General features: G+C 34.3%; 2 protein-coding genes across 2 annotated transcripts; one reads left to right on the top strand and one right to left on the bottom strand.

The window, feature by feature from the left end:
* Positions 1-298: 298 nt before the first annotated feature.
* Positions 299-6435, top strand: LOC135685892 (uncharacterized). Its single transcript, XM_065201984.2, has 9 exons — positions 299-449; positions 969-1029; positions 1828-1878; positions 2498-2542; positions 2833-2950; positions 3264-3289; positions 3730-3974; positions 4725-4896; positions 6258-6435. The coding sequence occupies exons 1-9, from the start codon at positions 366-368 to the stop codon at positions 6296-6298; spliced, it is 843 nt and encodes a 280-aa protein (XP_065058056.2). The 5' UTR covers positions 299-365; the 3' UTR covers positions 6299-6435.
* A 2311-nt stretch (positions 6436-8746) lies between these two features.
* Positions 8747-17502, bottom strand: LOC135685891 (uncharacterized). Its single transcript, XM_065201983.2, has 13 exons — positions 17244-17502; positions 15678-15772; positions 15127-15160; positions 14246-14283; positions 13997-14031; positions 13650-13669; positions 13130-13179; positions 12321-12391; positions 11488-11586; positions 10647-10694; positions 10105-10186; positions 9669-9749; positions 8747-9327 (listed from the first exon to the last, which is right to left on the bottom strand). Exons 1-13 carry the CDS (start codon positions 17404-17406, stop codon positions 9244-9246), a joined length of 900 nt encoding a protein of 299 aa, XP_065058055.1. The 5' UTR covers positions 17407-17502; the 3' UTR covers positions 8747-9243.
* Positions 17503-17524: the final 22 nt, after the last annotated feature.

Raw genomic sequence — 17524 nt, 5'->3', positions numbered from 1 at the left:
GTTATTTTCAAACGTATTTCCCACTGAAGAAAGCAAAAAAATGCAGAAGATGAACATTACAAATACAATAATGTCGTTATCACGAACGACTTGTCAAAAGTGTAATCAGTCGACCTCTTGTATAATCAATTGTCTTGGTAGGCAAGCAACGAATAAGAAAATTAGAATTAAGAAAGACAAAAGGAAAACGCTAATTTATTAGAGAAATGTTGCAATTTAAGAAAGGGACCAGTAAGTTTATACGACGCAAGAAATGGACCAATGACGTATACCAATGACAGGGACGCTTCTCCACAGTGGCTTCCATTTCAACAACAACGACAACAACACTTTATTGCATAAGGCCAAGAAAGAAAACAGCAAAGATGTCTGCTGGAAGACCCGGAGATATGAGAGATAGAATGGATAACCAGCAACTGAGTCCCGAAGAGGCTTGTGAGCAGTTAAAGGTATTCCTGGATATTTTTATAATTGAAAATCGATTTGCTACTGCATCAATGTTCATTATGTTTGATGTGTTTTGTATTTTCTGCAAAGGTTAATAATATATTTTTGTATTTGTATTTGTTTATACCTAGCATCCCAAGGTAGTTGGAGCAGTGTCCTGGCTCTTTCTGTCGATGTGATAACACCTCCAAATTTCTACGCCTAGAATTGCAGAGAGCTTGCGACTCCCTTCAATCTGGGTAAAAGTTTGATCATGCTGGGAGGGACTCGAACCTCAAACCTGTGTCATGTGTGATTGCATTCCTGCATTCTTCATGCAAAGTCACATTATTGCATTCAATAACATTTCTGTCAGTCTTGCACATCCCTTTCCTTTGGCAATGTTTCTCTCCACCTACAGTTTCTGGTATCTGTATTAGAGGGTGCTTGGCCTAGAACCTTTTCTATAAAAATGATAAGCATGGCATAAACTCCTTTGAGTTGTTTTCTATTTGTATTCTGAAAAACTTTATGTTTTGAAGTTAAGTGATGAAGAACTTGTGGTGCTAAGAGAATGCAGAACAAATAGCCTTTACCTTAGAGGTAAGAGAAGTGCTTAAATATTTTAGCAATCAATGAAGGCAAATGTGCATATGTGAATTTGTGATTCTTTTTATTGTTTGTTTATATCTGTTAAAGTTTTGATGTTAAAGATATGTTACAGTGGTCTGCAGGGGGCCTTGTGACTATTTATTTGAAGAGAGGACCAAGAAGAGCATATTTCAAACAAATTTCAGTATAATTGTAGAAGAAGCATTAAAGTGACAGTCCTGCTACCAAATGTGTTGATAATTTCTGGCATGAACATTTGGACAAAGAAGACAAATTTAAGAATGGGATCGGGACACAACACCCCTAGTGGTCCAGTCTTTTCACTTCCTACAATTTGAAAGAGATCTATGAACAGTTAATTGATTTGTGCAGATGTTTTGTATAAAGAGAATCTTCCAACCTGGATCAATGGTAGAACCCAGTCTACTTTGTAGAGATCTTGTATAGATCTTAGTTGCAAACAAGAAACATTTTGGGACAAGTTTAAAATAAAAAAGGACAAATTTTTAATGAGATCAAACATACCAAACTTGTAAAATGTTAGCAAAGAGAGGAAATTCTACAGTTGGCCAGAATGAGGAAAGATGCTCTTAAATTATTATTTCATTTTTGACACACGGTTTCAACCTTTTAAATGAGGCTGTAAGAACTTCTCATCCCCCTATAATTTATGCCCCTTTCAATCATAAGATATGTCTATTGAAAACAATTTGGTACTTTTTCTTGTTTTACTTGATTTATTCATTTGTGAAATTTTCTGTTTCTTATACTCATCTTCAAAATTTCTAGGTTTTCCCCTTGGTATGCTATCTGCAATAGCTACACGATACCTTGGCCACAGTATGTATATTAAACTAAACTTTTATGCTCTGGCATCTAAGTCCTGATTCTACAAATCTATCAACATGAATTTTATCTGGTCCATGTAAAGCAACCTTATGTTGATTTTAACCTAAATTGAGAAATGCTATTTCTCCAGTAAATAAGCAATAAAAAACTAGTAATGTTCTTGTTGTCTTTAGTTTTTCTCCAAATCCAGTTTCCATTTTTTACTTTGAGAAAATTCCTTTAAGACGGTAAGATTATTTAGCAAAATATTAAAGATGATTTTATTATCATCAGACTCTACAGTCTGCTGAAATCTGTGGTAGAGGGAAGGTTAAAAAGAAAGAAAACAATCCAAAAAAGATTTGATAATTGGTAAATAGATTCAAATTACACAAACTATGTGAATTTATCTTGAATCTCCAGCATTTAGGGGTGAGGGAACAATATGAACAACAACGGAAACAACAGCAAAAGAACGCAGATATTTAGCAATAAGCATATCAAGAACCAGCAAGTATTAGAATTCATGCAGGGATTACAATGCTTTATCGTGATCTGTTTGTTATTCCTCCACTTGAAAAGGTTGTACAATTCAAAGTATAAATTTATAATAAATTCTTTTTCATTGCAGATTTTTTCCCTCATATTAGGAACTGGGCTGGGTTCTACTATACAGGTATCTATTTAGCGAATTTCACAGCCTTTTCTTGTTGTTGTATGTCTTATATTTATGAGTCTTTCATTGACATGTGACCTTGTTTCAATTTGAATGATTTCAAATTTCAAACTGAATGATTCAACTTTTAAGTAGTAGAGTCTTTGCCATGATTGTGTTGAAGTTGAATTACAAAGGCATGGTGTGTGCCTGTGCCTATGGAAATTATGCACTTGAGTAAAATATCAGCTGCTTTAACTTCAGAAACAGCAATTTAGATAACCTAGAAATTATTTTCGAATTTGTTGTAGGAGCGTTTACAATGGGCGTGGTCCTAGGTGTTGCTTCATACAAGGATAAATGTTTTGAAAAGATAATGAGTCTTGACAATTCACGATTAGCAGATCAAATGCGAAACTATAAAAAACAGTAAGTTTTTAAAGCTTTGTTTAATTTTATTATTGCTATTTTTCTCTATGAAATTAGGGGACTGAAACAGAGATTCCCATTAACTGCCTTTTTTCATAGAGCTGTTAGTATGTATTTGCATCCATATAATCATATTTAAGATTTTCATAATGTAATAAAAAAAGTAAAAAAACATAATGATATGTTGCTATATAGTATTATATGTCATGTAAACCATGTTAATTACACTTCAAATATCATTTTATAAGCTTATCAACTTTTAATTTGTTACAAAGTGAAATGGATTTTAATTTAATAATCTATATTTCTGCAGATACTCCCCTGATGAAAACATGACAGGTGAGTTTTTAAAGACTATTTGCAACTTTAATGAATTTTTCCAAGACTGTTATGAAAGGCCTCTTCCCAAGAAAGCCGTACCTTTTTGCAATTTGCAGTAGCATTTAGGCACATACGTTTGAGTGTCATTCTTACACGATGATAAGAAATAATGCAAACTATTGAAAACTTGGTGGTTAATTGCTTGTCAAAGCATTGCATTCAAATATTGAAAATACAGAAACGAAGGCTCTTTTACCTGAGAAATAAACTTTTTTTCAGAGTGTTATTTAAGTTAATGGAATCTTTTAATTGTAAATCCTAATATCATTTTGTTTCACTTACATACAAGGCATCTTGTTTGAATTATCATTAGTAAGGTTTTGCAATTCTATATAATTAGCAAATTTGTAATTCACTTTTAACAGTGGGCTGTTACTGGCATATTTTCCTTTTTTCAGAGTCAGAATCCCAGGGCGGTTCTCGTCCAGTGCGCCAAAGGGCTGCATTTGGGGCCCGACCTCCTTCCTTTCAGCCTGGACGCAATAGCGACCACAGGCAAGGGTCCACCAATGACGAGCAGGAGTCTCTTGATAATGAAGAGGATAAGGGCTCAAAAAGAATGAGCTATGAAGAGCTGCGCAGGAGACACAGAGACAGACAGTATCAAGGACCTAGAAGGATGCCGGCTGCTTCAGAACAGCAGGTAAAATTTGTGCAGGAACATTGTTTTATTTTGAATTCTTGGATTGCACAGGTTGCTGATGTTTAGGCTTGGGTCGTTATTGGCTATCTCAAGAATTCATGCCCTACAAAATCTTTCAATTTTCTGTAGTAAAGAAATCTAAAATGCTAATCAATTTATTTCAGATTTGTTCTTTTTAATATAGACTCTTTGTTTAGGGGCAGCTTCATCCACTTTTCTGGTCTTTCCTTGAGGTTAATGTCAGTATTGTTAGTAGTAGTTTTGATATCCGTTTACTGCTGCTTTGCATTTAAAATGAAATATGAAGGCCTTCGTTTGATCAAAGAGCCATTAGCTAATATACTATCACTTTTGATATACACCTGTGGTAATCGCTAAAGAGATCTGAAATTAAAAATGTGGATTTGGTCCTTCTTTTAAAAACAATTGTATAACTGGATAACTTGGGATGCAATCCTTGAAATTTTCTTTGTTTTAGCTGATTTCAAAAGTAACTTTCAACACTTATCCTTTTGCCATATTGTTCAAGGTCAGTGGGACTTGGTACAACTGACACATGGAACGAGAGATACCGTCAATTGTTAATAGGTACCCTTTTTATTGAGGGTGATTGTACAAATTACTGTCCGGTAAAACAAACGTTTTTGGGTCCGATGTCAGTTATAAGGTGTCCATTGATGGTGGTTTTAGCGTACAAAAAGTTACATTCTATAGAAGATATGTTATGGTTTTTTCATTTCTTCACTTTAGGCGAACCAAGATTATTCTGCAAAAGACCAAGATGCCTACGACCCAGACTCGTCGTACGACAAACGGGAAACGTATTCTGCGGGATCTCCGTGGGATCCAGACACTCCTAAAAGCAGTAATGATGAAAGTGAACCGCGTACCTCAACCCAACGGCCCCAGAGCTCACCGAGAGGTATGTTTGAAGTGCCTACGAAATAAAATTTCACAGTTTTTTTGAAAGAAATTGAAACTTCTATATATTTTTGCAATAAAAAACGAAAATTAACTCTAAAATTTGCATGGGGAAGTTTGTTTTGGGGTTTTTAAAAACAATCGGTGCGAGTGACAAAGCATAAGAATCAGTGACGTCACAAGGTTTGCAGTTGTTAGTCAAACAATTCTATAAATTGTGATACCAGCACGGAATTTTGCAAAAAGGTGTACTTTGATGCGCTGAAAAGGGTAGGATGTAGATCCTAACTGAAAGTTGCCCCCTTGGGCTATTTTTAGACTGGGGTACTTTACCCCAACCCCCTAACGTTAAACGGCGTTATTACAGTATCTCTTCTAAAAGTAGGTACAATAGCACGAAGCTTACAACAAGGGGCGGTTGTAGACTCCGATAGGATATAGACTCCGACTGAAAATTGCCCCCTTGTGCTATTTTTGGGCTAGTGTAGTTTGTCCCAGACTTTAATAGGCGGTATTATCGTGTTTCAGTCGTACTGTGGTACAACAGTACGAAACTTTGCAGAAAAGGACAGTTTGATGCGCTAAAAGAGATTGGATATGGACCCTGACTTAAAATTGCCTCCCCCCCTCGGCTATTTTAACTGTAGTTCCAAAATCAACCTCAATTTTGTAAACGCCAACTGCTTCCGTGTTTGCAAAGTATGTGACCTCACGGATAACGCGCGCTTTGTCACAGTCGACAACGTGAAAATGGGATATTCAATCAAAATTTTTGGACAGTTCCGCAAGAAAAAAAACACCTCAACATATATCATTGAAATCAGCAAATTTTGTTATTAAAAGTGTGCCTTATCTCCATTTGTCAAATTTCATTTCATAGGCACTTTAATGGTAAGAAATAAATGAGTTCACTTTTAATGGGGTATGGAAACCAGTATAGGGAATCCATTCATATCTGGGCTGAGGACAAGGCTATGCTAAGTTTTCCGACTTACGTCAAATCTCTTATTTTGTAGGCTCCATGGTGTCGTTTTGGTATCTCCAAATACAATTTTTATTATTATCATCCTTTTCCAAACATACCCCATTATACCACCTATGTCCTATGTAATACACCAAATGCAAAGAGGCCTACATAATCTTCCCCTTTCTCGTTATCCCGTCTCGTTATCCCGTCTCGTTATCCCCTTTCTCGTTATCCCGTCACGTTATCCCGTCTCGTTATCCCGTTCTCGTTGTCGTTAAGAACAATATCTAGAGTCAAGTACATTTTTAAAGTAGAGACAATCTAAGAATTAAAGGTGCTTAAAAATTCTATTCTTAAAAATTCTATGATTTTATCAGGTGTTTTCTTTTCAACAGAATATGCAAAAAGAAACAAGTATGGAGATGAAATGGAATAATGCTTTTTAACCGATTTTACAAACCTCCGCATTCATTGTTTGTTATTCACCAGCAAATCGCTTTATTAGTGTAATGTTTTCAAGAATGTTCTGTTGGAATGTCTCTTTCATATGTGAACCCACTCTCTGTCTGTGAATTAGCGTTTCTGTTTATGGTTCTCTCTTACTGATTGCTATTTTGAACTTGCATGAATTCTAGCTTGGAATTGACATTAGAAATGGCGTACGATAGCGCATTCGTCGAATATATGTGAATGGAAGGCTCGGAAGGTAACCATGCTTAGTTTTGGACGGGGATTGCCATTTTTTACAAAATTTGAACCAATAATTCCGCACGTTTCTGAAAAAATGTGACCCATAATTCCGCAAACACGATGAAAACTATACCCATAATTCTGCAAGGAAAATAACCATTTTTAAAACACAGCAAAATTATCAAACAAATTTTTAATGTTCTTTGCTCCAAATCTCAATATTACACATATTCCATACTTGCATTTCAAACTGGACATTCATTTTGTTAATGCTAAATTTCCCTCCTAAGAATTTTGCAATATTTTCCCAAAATGGTACCCATAATTCTGCATGTTTCTTAAAATGGTACCCATAATTCCGCAATAATTTCAAAAAGTGATATTCATAATTCTGCACTCTTTAGAAAAAGGTACCTCTTTAGAAAATGGCACGTCCCCGTACCTCAAAACCTATTAAGGTACCCACCCCCCCCCCCCCCCTGAGATGAAAGGCTTAGGCGCAAAGAAACTTTGCAGATTCAAAAATACTCTTTTACGAGCGGGCGGAAACAATGTTTCAGTCTTAGCCCTTCCAGGCAGAATAGAAATCCAAAAATGAGCGTATAACAAAAATAATCCTTCTTGCGACCGGACAAAAGTCATGTACAAGTAGTTCCAAAAACATGATGTGACCAGTTTCATGTTATTGAAAGTACCTAATGGGTGAATATAATAAACTATCCTTGACACTCTAACTCTCTAAACTTAAAAAATTTGAACAATCTTACTACCACCTTGAAATCATTTACGTGGCTTTAAAAACAGTTTGTTATGTCATGCACTTAGAGCTTAGTGATCAAAACCACAGGTCAAAGAGATGAAAACATCAGTGTATCAAAAAAACTTGCTATTTCCCTTAAATATCACTTTCGTTTAACTTCGTGCTTTAGCAAGAGGACTTATTGCAAAAATTTGGTAGGATGGATTTTCAGGTCCAGGTCTCAACATGCGAATTTAGCATTAAAGTAACAACTACCCCTTTTCAAATCAAGATAATTTGAAGTTAAAAAAGTGGAACCATTTCTGATCTAAAGTTACTAGAAATACTTAGATAACAGACTCTGTTTGTATGTTAATGCCAATTATTCCATCTTTGGTTACACGAAGGAGCTTTGACAAGACAAAAATGACAGGAGAATATTTCTGATTAACCTTCTAAAGAAATCTATGACAAACCGATAACAACTAGTGGTATTTTGATGTAAAAAGATTCCACACATGCGAAAAAGCAAACAAGGAGCATATTTATTTGGGCTGGAGGATGTCTTCTGTTGAAGAAAACAAGTAAGTGTCAATGCAACTTTCCTCGTGCAGGCATCACTTTACAATGAAATCGAAACATGCTGAAAGCAAAAATTTTAAAATAAACTGGAACGAACCCAACTCATCTGCCGTTTGCCTACATGAATTTATCATTTCTGAACACAGTTAAGAACACATTGTAAGAAAAATGAGTTTAAAGTGAGATTGAAGGAAAATAAAAAATCACTCATGCTGTTGTGTCCCTTCATGCAAAATGCGAAGTAGGAAAGGAACTCACATCAAGATTTTTAAGACAACAATTTTTCAGTCGTTTCTTGACAGAATGAAAAAGTAGTTAGGAATTTAACGCTTTATATCTCTATCGAATACAAAGTATTATTATTAATATCATAAAATGCTAGGCTATGTACAATAAAGGTAAGTTTCAGGTACCAATTAGCTTGATGAAAAAGCTAAGACATAATCGATAGAAGTTTTTAATACAAAAATTAAGAGGATAGAGAAATAACGTTAGACGTATTCCAAAGATGTACGGGTAAAATAGGGGGATTATAAGTCTCGCGCAAAAAGGAAACTTTCCAAACGTTCTAAAGAAAGCACTTTTCGAAGAAACGGGACACTTTTCTAAATTCCCCCCCCCCCTCCCCGTGGCTGTCAGTCCCGATGTCCCTGGGTTGTGTCATCGAAATTGGTACAAACTTTACGTTGCAAGCTCTAGTCGATGCCTTACTAAGGCGTTACAGTGGTAGCGAGATGAATTCTGTCAATGACAAACGAATTTAAGAACAAGGGTCTCTTGAACCTTCTCGCATGCACGAGCCTTGAAGGTTTCGTCTCTGAGGTCTTTGAGTTCAAAGAAATTTTGAAGATAGAAATATCATAACAAAAAAAATGAAAAAATAATCATTTTAATATTCAAATTTCCAATTTTGAACTTTACAACTGAATTATTCTACCTTGATTCATATATATACTGTGAGCAGTAATGGGGACCTTCGTCACGGCCCCCTGAAAAGCAGTTCTCATGGACTGACGGGGCTACCGTGCCTAAATAAAAAAATGTAAACTGTTGTGCTTATCGTCGCAGGCGCGGGTGATATCTATAGAGTATTGGCTGCTTCCTTGACAAAGGCATTTTACGGGGTAACTGGTTGATTACAATGAAGTTGGGCAAAAGGAGAGGCATGGGACACTGCCTTAAAAAGATCACAAAACACTAAACAATATTAAGATCCTAATAAAACTAAAATTTACGTCACAATCCTTGCTAAATGCAGACTCTATTCTATGTAGAGTTATACTAATTACAAAATCTTGAGAAGCACCATAAGTGGTACCATAAATAGAGATTGCTGATGAACCTCAGATGAAAAATTGTCCGATTGAAGTCTATTTACTTTTTCCTGATGTCTTCTTCGCAGTCGATGTTACAGCTGTTTTTTCTATCTGCTGCAGCTTTGATTCAACGAAAGTCTAAAAAGAATTGGTAAAAAACGTTTAAGAATGATATAAATTTAACATAGCTGGATTGGTTTACATAAGCAGTTATAAAACTCACAAACTCAGAAAAAAACAAACAAACAAGGTTCGTTGTGAAATAACTTTGTTAACTGTACCTGCAAGTAGCAAAAATTTAGTATAGCGCCTAGTTTTGGAAACATAGAGATTTCTCAGAGCATTCTCCATCCCCCAGCTCTCTGGGAAAACTGTTATAAGAGGATATAAAGAAACGCAATTCAAAGCATAAAATAAAAGCGTGATTAAACGCAGGTTATTGTATTCCAGTTTTCTTAAAAATTGCGAGCTATGGTTACCTTGATTTTGCTAAGTTGGTCTGCATGCGTCGCCAGTGTCTTTGGACTCATATCTAATATCGCACCAGATACATCAAATTTCTGGAAAAGAAGAGCGTGTGTATCTTTTTACGTTGCATAACAAAGTTAGATACATATCAATTAGAACACTTTTTTCCTTGTAGCAAAAGTGTTGAATTATTCAAAAACTGTTTCAATTGGGCAGAGAAATGCTGCCAGGTTTGTATATTGGAAGCCCAAACGAACTGTAGTTTATATTCTAAACATATCTAAGCAAGTAGCCGATAATACGGGCCTAGAAAGTTCAAATCCCCGCATTCTGTGTAACAAATGTCTTTATGAATACAACAAATATCCAATAAAGTATTCTATTCGATTTGAAATATTCGTTTTTCAACCAAAAAGTAGAAGAAGTGCCTTTGCCAAAATAACATACCAGTCCATCTTTTACCGTGAAGTTAACCAAGTCATTCTTTGTGGGAAGGCCTTGAACCGGAGATCCAGCCAGAGAATATAATCTTTGAAAAAGAAAATGAATATTTGAATATATTTTATCAATGATGAAAATTGTTATGGAAAAGGAAAGGACACACATTACGGCGATTCAAAGAAGAAAACCCTTATTTTTAAAATAGAACAAAAAGTGGAAACATTCTATTCGCCCAAAGGTCCTCACAGTATAAATGTTGGATAATGAATGACCAAACAGAAAATTTACATACTGGATATGGATTGATAGTAAATAATGAAAAGTGGGAGGAAATACTAAAAAGCGTACAACAAAGTCTAAAGGTAAAAATCGTGCTTTGGATACATCAAAACCTCATAAAAACAGCATTACTGCATTGTCAAAATTTCGAAAATCTACGTAAATATGCGACACGAAACTCCACGCAAAAATATACGTAAAATTATAAACAACAAAGGTATCACTTCACTGTGATACCAGCGAGCAACTAAAATGATTAATTTCCTTACAGTTCTCCTCCTTTTTTCGGCTTTCTTCCCGTAGTCATGCAAGCGCTGCTGTTAACAAGAAAATAACAAATGCTTGCAAAAAAAACAAAATAACCAAAAGACCTTAAAATTATTGTATACATTAGATATTTTAAATTACTTTCACGGAATACAACGCTTGAAGAGGTGATAATCATCAAGGTGTGACCTTATACATGACGAGTTCTTAAATCAAGTTGTAATCAAACAAAGTGGCCTAATTTTTCAAAATGCACAGGTAAATTTATCCCTTTACTAACAGCCGAACAGAAAATTTCATATGCTTAACTATTCAAAACGAAATTTTAACAGCAATGGAAAATCAAATTGAACTATAAAATATGCTATAATTTTTCTATGCTATTCTATGCTATAAAAACATGCTAAATTATTTGGAACACCGAGCAATTGGTGTTGAATATTGTTTTTTTCATTTCTTCCTCTAACATCACTACTTTCGCCCCCTTCCTCCAGAACAATGTTGATAGTCTAGGCAAATATAATGCAAGTCACGTTAAGAACCGCACTCCGTAATCTCCTGTGTTATTTTGTAAAGAACCAACATTGTTCCTAGGTGGGGTGAAGGATGGCTTAATGGGCTTTCGAAAACTGATATTAGTGTTCCAAAACTTTTGGTAGGTATTTTAGTATAAAGATAGAACTGCTCCACTGTCACTGGTAGTCTCAACCCCCAAAACGGAGGGTCCATACATACTGCACATTGCCTTTTTTCGAGAAGGAGAATAAAAGCATACCAGGGTAAACGAAAATTAGATAAAAAATTTAATGGGCAGCCTGTTAAAACATTTTAAGTAAAACTAACCTTGGTGGAACTTTCGGTGTAATAAATGCAATGTTTGGTATCCCTCTAGCTGGCGTCACCATGTCGTTGTGTTGTGTTTTCATTACAGCTAACGCACGCCTAGAATAAAAGACAAATTCAACAGGAGTTGATACGGAAAAACTTTTCTTCTAAAAGTTGTTTTACAAACTAAGATTTTTCAGTGGCGTAACTGGAGGGGGTGCATGGGTGCAGATGCGTCCTCTTACCCTGGGTATTACATTAATACTTTTTTATAAAATGTGTTAGCAAGATCAGCACAAAATGATCAAGACCTTTTTCCCGCCTCTTTCTCATAATATATCGTTTTTATTTATAGAATATCAGTCATTGGTAACCTTGTAGCTAAGAATACCCTTTCATGTATTTTTTGTTCGTGCAACAATTAAAAACAGCATTGAAAAAAGAAAAAATTTTGAAAAATACTTAAGCTTTTTGTCGGACACTTTTCAGCATAAGAGTTAAATTTTCGATCCATGTTTTACTATGAAGAGTGTCAGAAGGAAATGTCATTCTTTCTACATAATGAATAATCCTTCCTCTTTGATGATATATTGGTCACAAAAAAGTCCTAAAACTATCCATAAACTAATTTAAGTTTCTGAAAAAATTTGCTTTCAAGGTTATGCTTTTCAGTGACAATTAGTCGATACAAGTTGGTTTCACAAGGTATACCTACTAAATGGAAAAACCATTGTCAAAATCACAAAAGATCCATTTGTGAATGCCTTTTAATCGAGTATACTCTAGCTTGAGTCTAGTTGTCTCGAGTTGCCTAATGACAAGACAGGCAAACTAATCAAAACATTACTCACGCTTTGGCTCCCCTTGTTGATCTGCCACCTGTCTGTGGGACTGCTGGTGCTGCCATGGGAGTTTTTGCAACCTATGAAGGTATCAACATGATAAAAAATAACGGCTAAATTCTCTTAGTCTTCATAAAATATCGAGAAGAAAATCTAGTTCACATTTTGAGATGCTTCAAAATCGGAAACATAACGCACAATACTAACAACACAAACTTTTTGAACAACATTTTTCTGAGCATAAATTTTCGGATAATTATGGCTAAAAGGTGAAATGAAATTATGCACGGAACTAAAGTAACACGAGAAAAGGAATTACATATCTTATTGATTTCTTCCGATAAACGTAATCACGTATTTGAACAACCCGAGAACGAAAAAAACCTTTCCTATCTACACAAATCAGAACTTTCGTTTAAATAGAGGAAGTTCCTAAAAATGCCTAAATGAAAAAGGGTCTTGCTTTTTCAATCATCATGAAATTTAATTACTATATATATGTTTACACTCTGGATTCTTTATTTCAAAGTCATTGGATAAGCAAGGTTGTCTTTTTAGACGTTCTGTTTATCTTCTTTGTTTGGATATAAATTACGTCCAGATAGGGATATATTCACTTTTTGGACATAGATTCGATGTTTAACACTCTAAAGAAAATAGTAGTTTAGTATCAGCTGTTATGTTTCTGCCTTTCTATGCCATTTAAAACAGCTGATCTAATTGCACACATAAAAATATGAATTCTGATGCCTTTTTACAAGCATCTGCTTGCTTGATGTGTAAGTGTCAATGAAATTTCAAATCCGTTTGTAACTTACTCGTGGTTTTCTAGCTGTTTTCTTTGCAGTAGTAGCAGTTTGCTGAACAGCTGAAAAAGATAGTAGACATAATTACAAACATGTGCCAAAAATTACAGTACTAAATGGACTCTCCTTTGCTTCCTGTGGAAAAAATTCCTGATTTTTAGCGATGATCTTTCAAGGTGAAAATGGATAAGGATTATCAACTTTGTTACACATAAGAAATTTCAAGGTAAACATGGTGAATGAAGTGAGTTGGACAAGTTTAGCATAAAAAACTCAGTCAAACAGGGCATCTTGGCAATTGCCTCAAGTAACTTACTGCCCCACCACTGAAGATTAAAGCCTTTTTGCTCCAGTTATGGTTCCTTTTAAAATATGTTTGCGGTATGGACGCTTTTGGAGCTTTTGTATCACTAGTAAAAAATCCATAAAATATTTTCTGGAATCGAGCTGAATTGTGCTTTGCTTGTACAAAAATTATCAAAAAATGTTTATAATAAATGTTAGCCTTGAAAAATAGATAAAGAGTTCCTACCTGCAATGATATTGTCATGGCTGAAAAACAATAAAATTGGCATCAGTTTGTTAAAGATAATAATGTGAAACATTAAAAAAGTTGATGTCACAAGGTCAATTAATTGTCTGAGCTAACACCCCAATATTATGAAAAACGTTTAAATATTTAACTATTGTATCTTAATGTAAAGTTATATCATTATAATTCTAATACCCCAATATTCTATAAATTAACTATATATAAACTTATAAATTAACTATAAACTTATAGCTATAAATTAAAGTCATCAGTTAGAAAAAAACAGCCACAAGACAGATATATCCATTTAATCAATGCAAACTATATTTAAGGCAAAGACACCTTACCTATCAGGAGGATCATTTTCATCAACAGGATCTGCCTGAAAAAGAAAACCAAAGATTTCTAACAGGAAGCAATAAGAGCCTAATGATTGTTCTAATCCAGCTATTTTTTACTTGTGTTAGATATGTGAAATTGTTTCTTGTTTTTTTGTGTGAATGAGTTGGCTAAAGTTGAATTTAGAAGAGATATTAACGAAAGATCTAAATCAACTTTCCATGAAAGGTACTGCTATCAGAAAAGATAGATTTTACCGCATTTAATACAAGTTCGTCCATGTCACCCCCTGCACCTGTTAAGGTAAAAAAGTGAAGAAAATACATCAATTCAAATAAATATGCAAATAAGCACAAGTAAGCATAGGAAGCAATAGGGAATTCATGTTTTTTGAAGCAATAAATTGTAATCACAACATCTTTATCTGTCCTTTTAAATATAAAGAAAATGAGACCAAAAAAATGATTGCAAGATACTGTATGCAAGGTATTCAGGTTTGACCCAAATTTTTGCACCAATTTGAAGAGAAGATTAAGAAAACTCATCAAAATGAAGGGTTGATTTAAATATTATGATAACAGCATAATTTGACAAATGTGTAATGCAATTGGTCTAGGCCAAGGAAATGTAGCTTCATTCAACCCAACAGTATTTCATTTCTCTTGGTGAATTTTGATAGAATTAGACACTTAACAAGAAAATGATTACTTCAAAATTGTCCTGCAAACTTTAAAAACTGTTTTTTCTTATAATTTGAATCAATAAGATAGATTTTTTGGTTACATTTTGGCCCATTTCTATTAACTGCTCCCTGCCAGAAGCTGTAGCCTAGCTGTAAATGTTTTTTACATCATTATCTATTATCTAGAGAGGGCCATAGGACTGAAACAAACAAAAGTGCAAAGCTTCACACGATGAGCTTGAATACAAAAAACTGTTTCATTCCATATTGGTTTTCCTATTTAACCTTAGTTGTTTCACCAAAACAACTTTCACTCAACCGGTGTGTTGCCACACAGGATGTCCCTTGTAAAACAGTCCCTTTAATTTGCTTTTCATCAACATAAAGCCATTTTTCAGAACCCATTTTATGAAATGATATCAATATAAAGTCTAAAAATGAAAGGCAGTAACTTACTTAAGAATTCAGAGACTTTCATCTTCCTGATGTCCTAAAAATGAAATAGTGTCATTTCCCATCAACTGATGAATCACAGACAGACCATTTTCCATTTAGCTCATGAAATTGTATTCTTATTATCTATGCTTGGCCAATAATTGAATTTAAAGTAACAAGCTGTGGTGCACTGAAACTTGAATAGGTTAGGCCAATGCAATTTACTTGAAAACAAAATTGAATAGCAGCAACAACTTATGATGCATCTGTTGTTAAAAACAAATCAATTATTTGAATAGAATCATGAAGAATTGTCACTAGTCTTTCAAACTGTATTGTAGAAAAACTTGTGTGGAATATAAAAGATAACGAAAAATTTCCTGGTATGCTTCAAGGACTAGCTAAATCCTTCAAAAGAAATTGCTTCATTTGCGAACAAAATATTTCTCCACAGAAAAACTTGAGTGATTTATCAAAACAAAAACATAAATTAAACATCTTGTTAACACTTTAACGAGTAACTTAAACTAAAATCAAAAAATTCTTTAACATAAATGTCCTGTAGAAAATACCTTTGGGATTTTAAGAAGCTCCATTTTGAGAAGGTTCCTTTGATCTGTTATCGCCTTTTTCATTGTTGCTCTAATTTGAGCAATTCTGCTTTGCACTAAATAAAAAGAAAACACCTTAATAATAACAAAAATATGGGATATTTGCAACCATTTGCTCACAAAATAAATAGCTTTGTGGGACACAAACAAAATCTACAACACTCCAAAATAACACTGGCTCATTTATGATCACACTGACATAATTTTTTCCTTGCATCTTTTTTAACAAAAATATCTGAAGGTAGATAAGACAAATTAACATTATGATAACAAAAAATATAACTTCAATACACAGAAAAGAAAATAGGCTTCTTCAAAATATACACCATATTACCCAACCTTGCCTTTTCATCATACTCAATCTTTTGCAATTCAACTTTATAGAGGTAGCTCAGGAAATTTTTTTAGCCATATTGAATTTCATCAATGTCAAGTTGAAGTCAAAACAAATTTTCAAATAGAAACTTCTTGAGCGTGCAATTTACTGAGAATAAATGCAAATTGCATGCCAAGTGAGGTTTATAAGAACAATTTTATAAGAACACGAGCCTCTAAATTGGTAAAAAGTTAAAAACAAATTAAGAACAAGCTGAGGCTGAGCTTCTGCAAAATGCAATTTTGAACAACCTTTTATCTCAAAATCTAGGATTTTTAGCACTGTGTGGGTGCTTTTTCGGTGAATATTCAAATTTGTCAGCAAATTAAGGCTGCCTCACTCACTTTGTTGGCAAATGAGGCCTGTACACCACCCTAGAGCAAAAAAGCTAGCACTCACACTGCTTACACCCTATTAGATTTAAGAAGAAATTAAGAACAATCCAGCCTCAGATTTTCGAAATATATAATTAAGAACAGTCAGCCTGAAATTGAATTTACTGGTTCTTATAAAAAAGAGTGTACAGCAATGTCAATATCGACTGTTCAAGTGTGAACTCGGAAGAATACGTGCAAATTATAAAAGTTTCTTAGCTTTTTTAAATTTGGGTAGGGCTGTTTCTTAACTTTCGAAAATTGAGCTGTGTGGCCTCAAGTTTCAGTAGAAGTCCAAAAGTTTCTCCACCTTTTCACAAAACTCACTCATTTTAAAAATTAAAATTTGACAGGTCTGCAGAATTAGGCATGTCTTAGTCAAGTCCCCTAATTAACATAATCATTTCAACCAATTTTTAGAAAAGCTAGAGTCATTTAAGATAAAATTGGTAAATGGCTGAAAATCAACTTTTTGTTTTCTCAAATTCACATGAACTTTGACAGATGACAGTCATTTCACGTTTGAACTTGTGCAAAATTTTAGCAATGAGAACCATGACTTCCTACATATCCTACATACTTAGTTCCATAAGAATGGGTAGGCAATTAATTTGGGCCTAGATAAAAGCAAACATTCTTGGTTGGTGGGTTTGCAAGCAAATCAGTTCATACAGAAACATATATTTTCCAAACGAGTTTAGAAAACATTTCTATTAATTTTTGTGGTATTTTTTGTTACACCTGTCATCGTAAACGAACAAACGGAGCTCATCCTACCGGCAAACTGAAATTCTTCCAACAAACGAGTCATTATTTCATCTTTGGACATCGGTGCTTCTGATGTCATACTGCACATTGACACATCGCTCAAATCATCTCGCTCTTTTGTTTTCAGCTGGCCTTTAGGTCTTCCATTTCTGGTTCTTTTTTTGTGAGGCATCTTTTATTTGTTTATTATTTCATAAATTTGTACGATCAGTATCAAATTTTACAAACCAATGCCTCCTCCCGCCACTTTTGAAAATATTTGGATGTACGCGTGCGCCAACCGCCTCTAA

This window comes from Rhopilema esculentum, chromosome 6 (genome assembly GCF_057945365.1).
Source record: "Rhopilema esculentum isolate cy_ngs chromosome 6, ASM5794536v1, whole genome shotgun sequence".
NCBI lineage: Eukaryota > Metazoa > Cnidaria > Scyphozoa > Rhizostomeae > Rhizostomatidae > Rhopilema > Rhopilema esculentum.
This window is presented reverse-complemented; position numbering and strand designations above follow the sequence as displayed.

What these genes read in the sequence shown, in the direction of transcription:
- LOC135685891 (XM_065201983.2), bottom strand. Translation starts at nt 17,406, where the DNA reads ATGCCTCACAAAAAAAGAACCAGAAATGGAAGACCTAAAGGCCAGCTG. An exon ending in GGAAGAATTTCAGTTTGCCG is followed by an intron (nt 15,773 to 17,243) that starts GTAGGATGAGCT and finishes CTTTTTATTTAG; the next exon opens with TGCAAAGCAGAATTGCTCAA. An exon ending in GAAAGTCTCTGAATTCTTAA is followed by an intron (nt 14,284 to 15,126) that starts GTAAGTTACTGC and finishes TTACCTTAACAG; the next exon opens with GTGCAGGGGGTGACATGGAC.
- LOC135685892 (XM_065201984.2), top strand. Translation starts at nt 366, where the DNA reads ATGTCTGCTGGAAGACCCGGAGATATGAGAGATAGAATGGATAACCAG. An exon ending in AGGCTTGTGAGCAGTTAAAG is followed by an intron (nt 450 to 968) that starts GTATTCCTGGAT and finishes TATGTTTTGAAG; the next exon opens with TTAAGTGATGAAGAACTTGT. An exon ending in GCCCCAGAGCTCACCGAGAG is followed by an intron (nt 4,897 to 6,257) that starts GTATGTTTGAAG and finishes TCTTTTCAACAG; the next exon opens with AATATGCAAAAAGAAACAAG.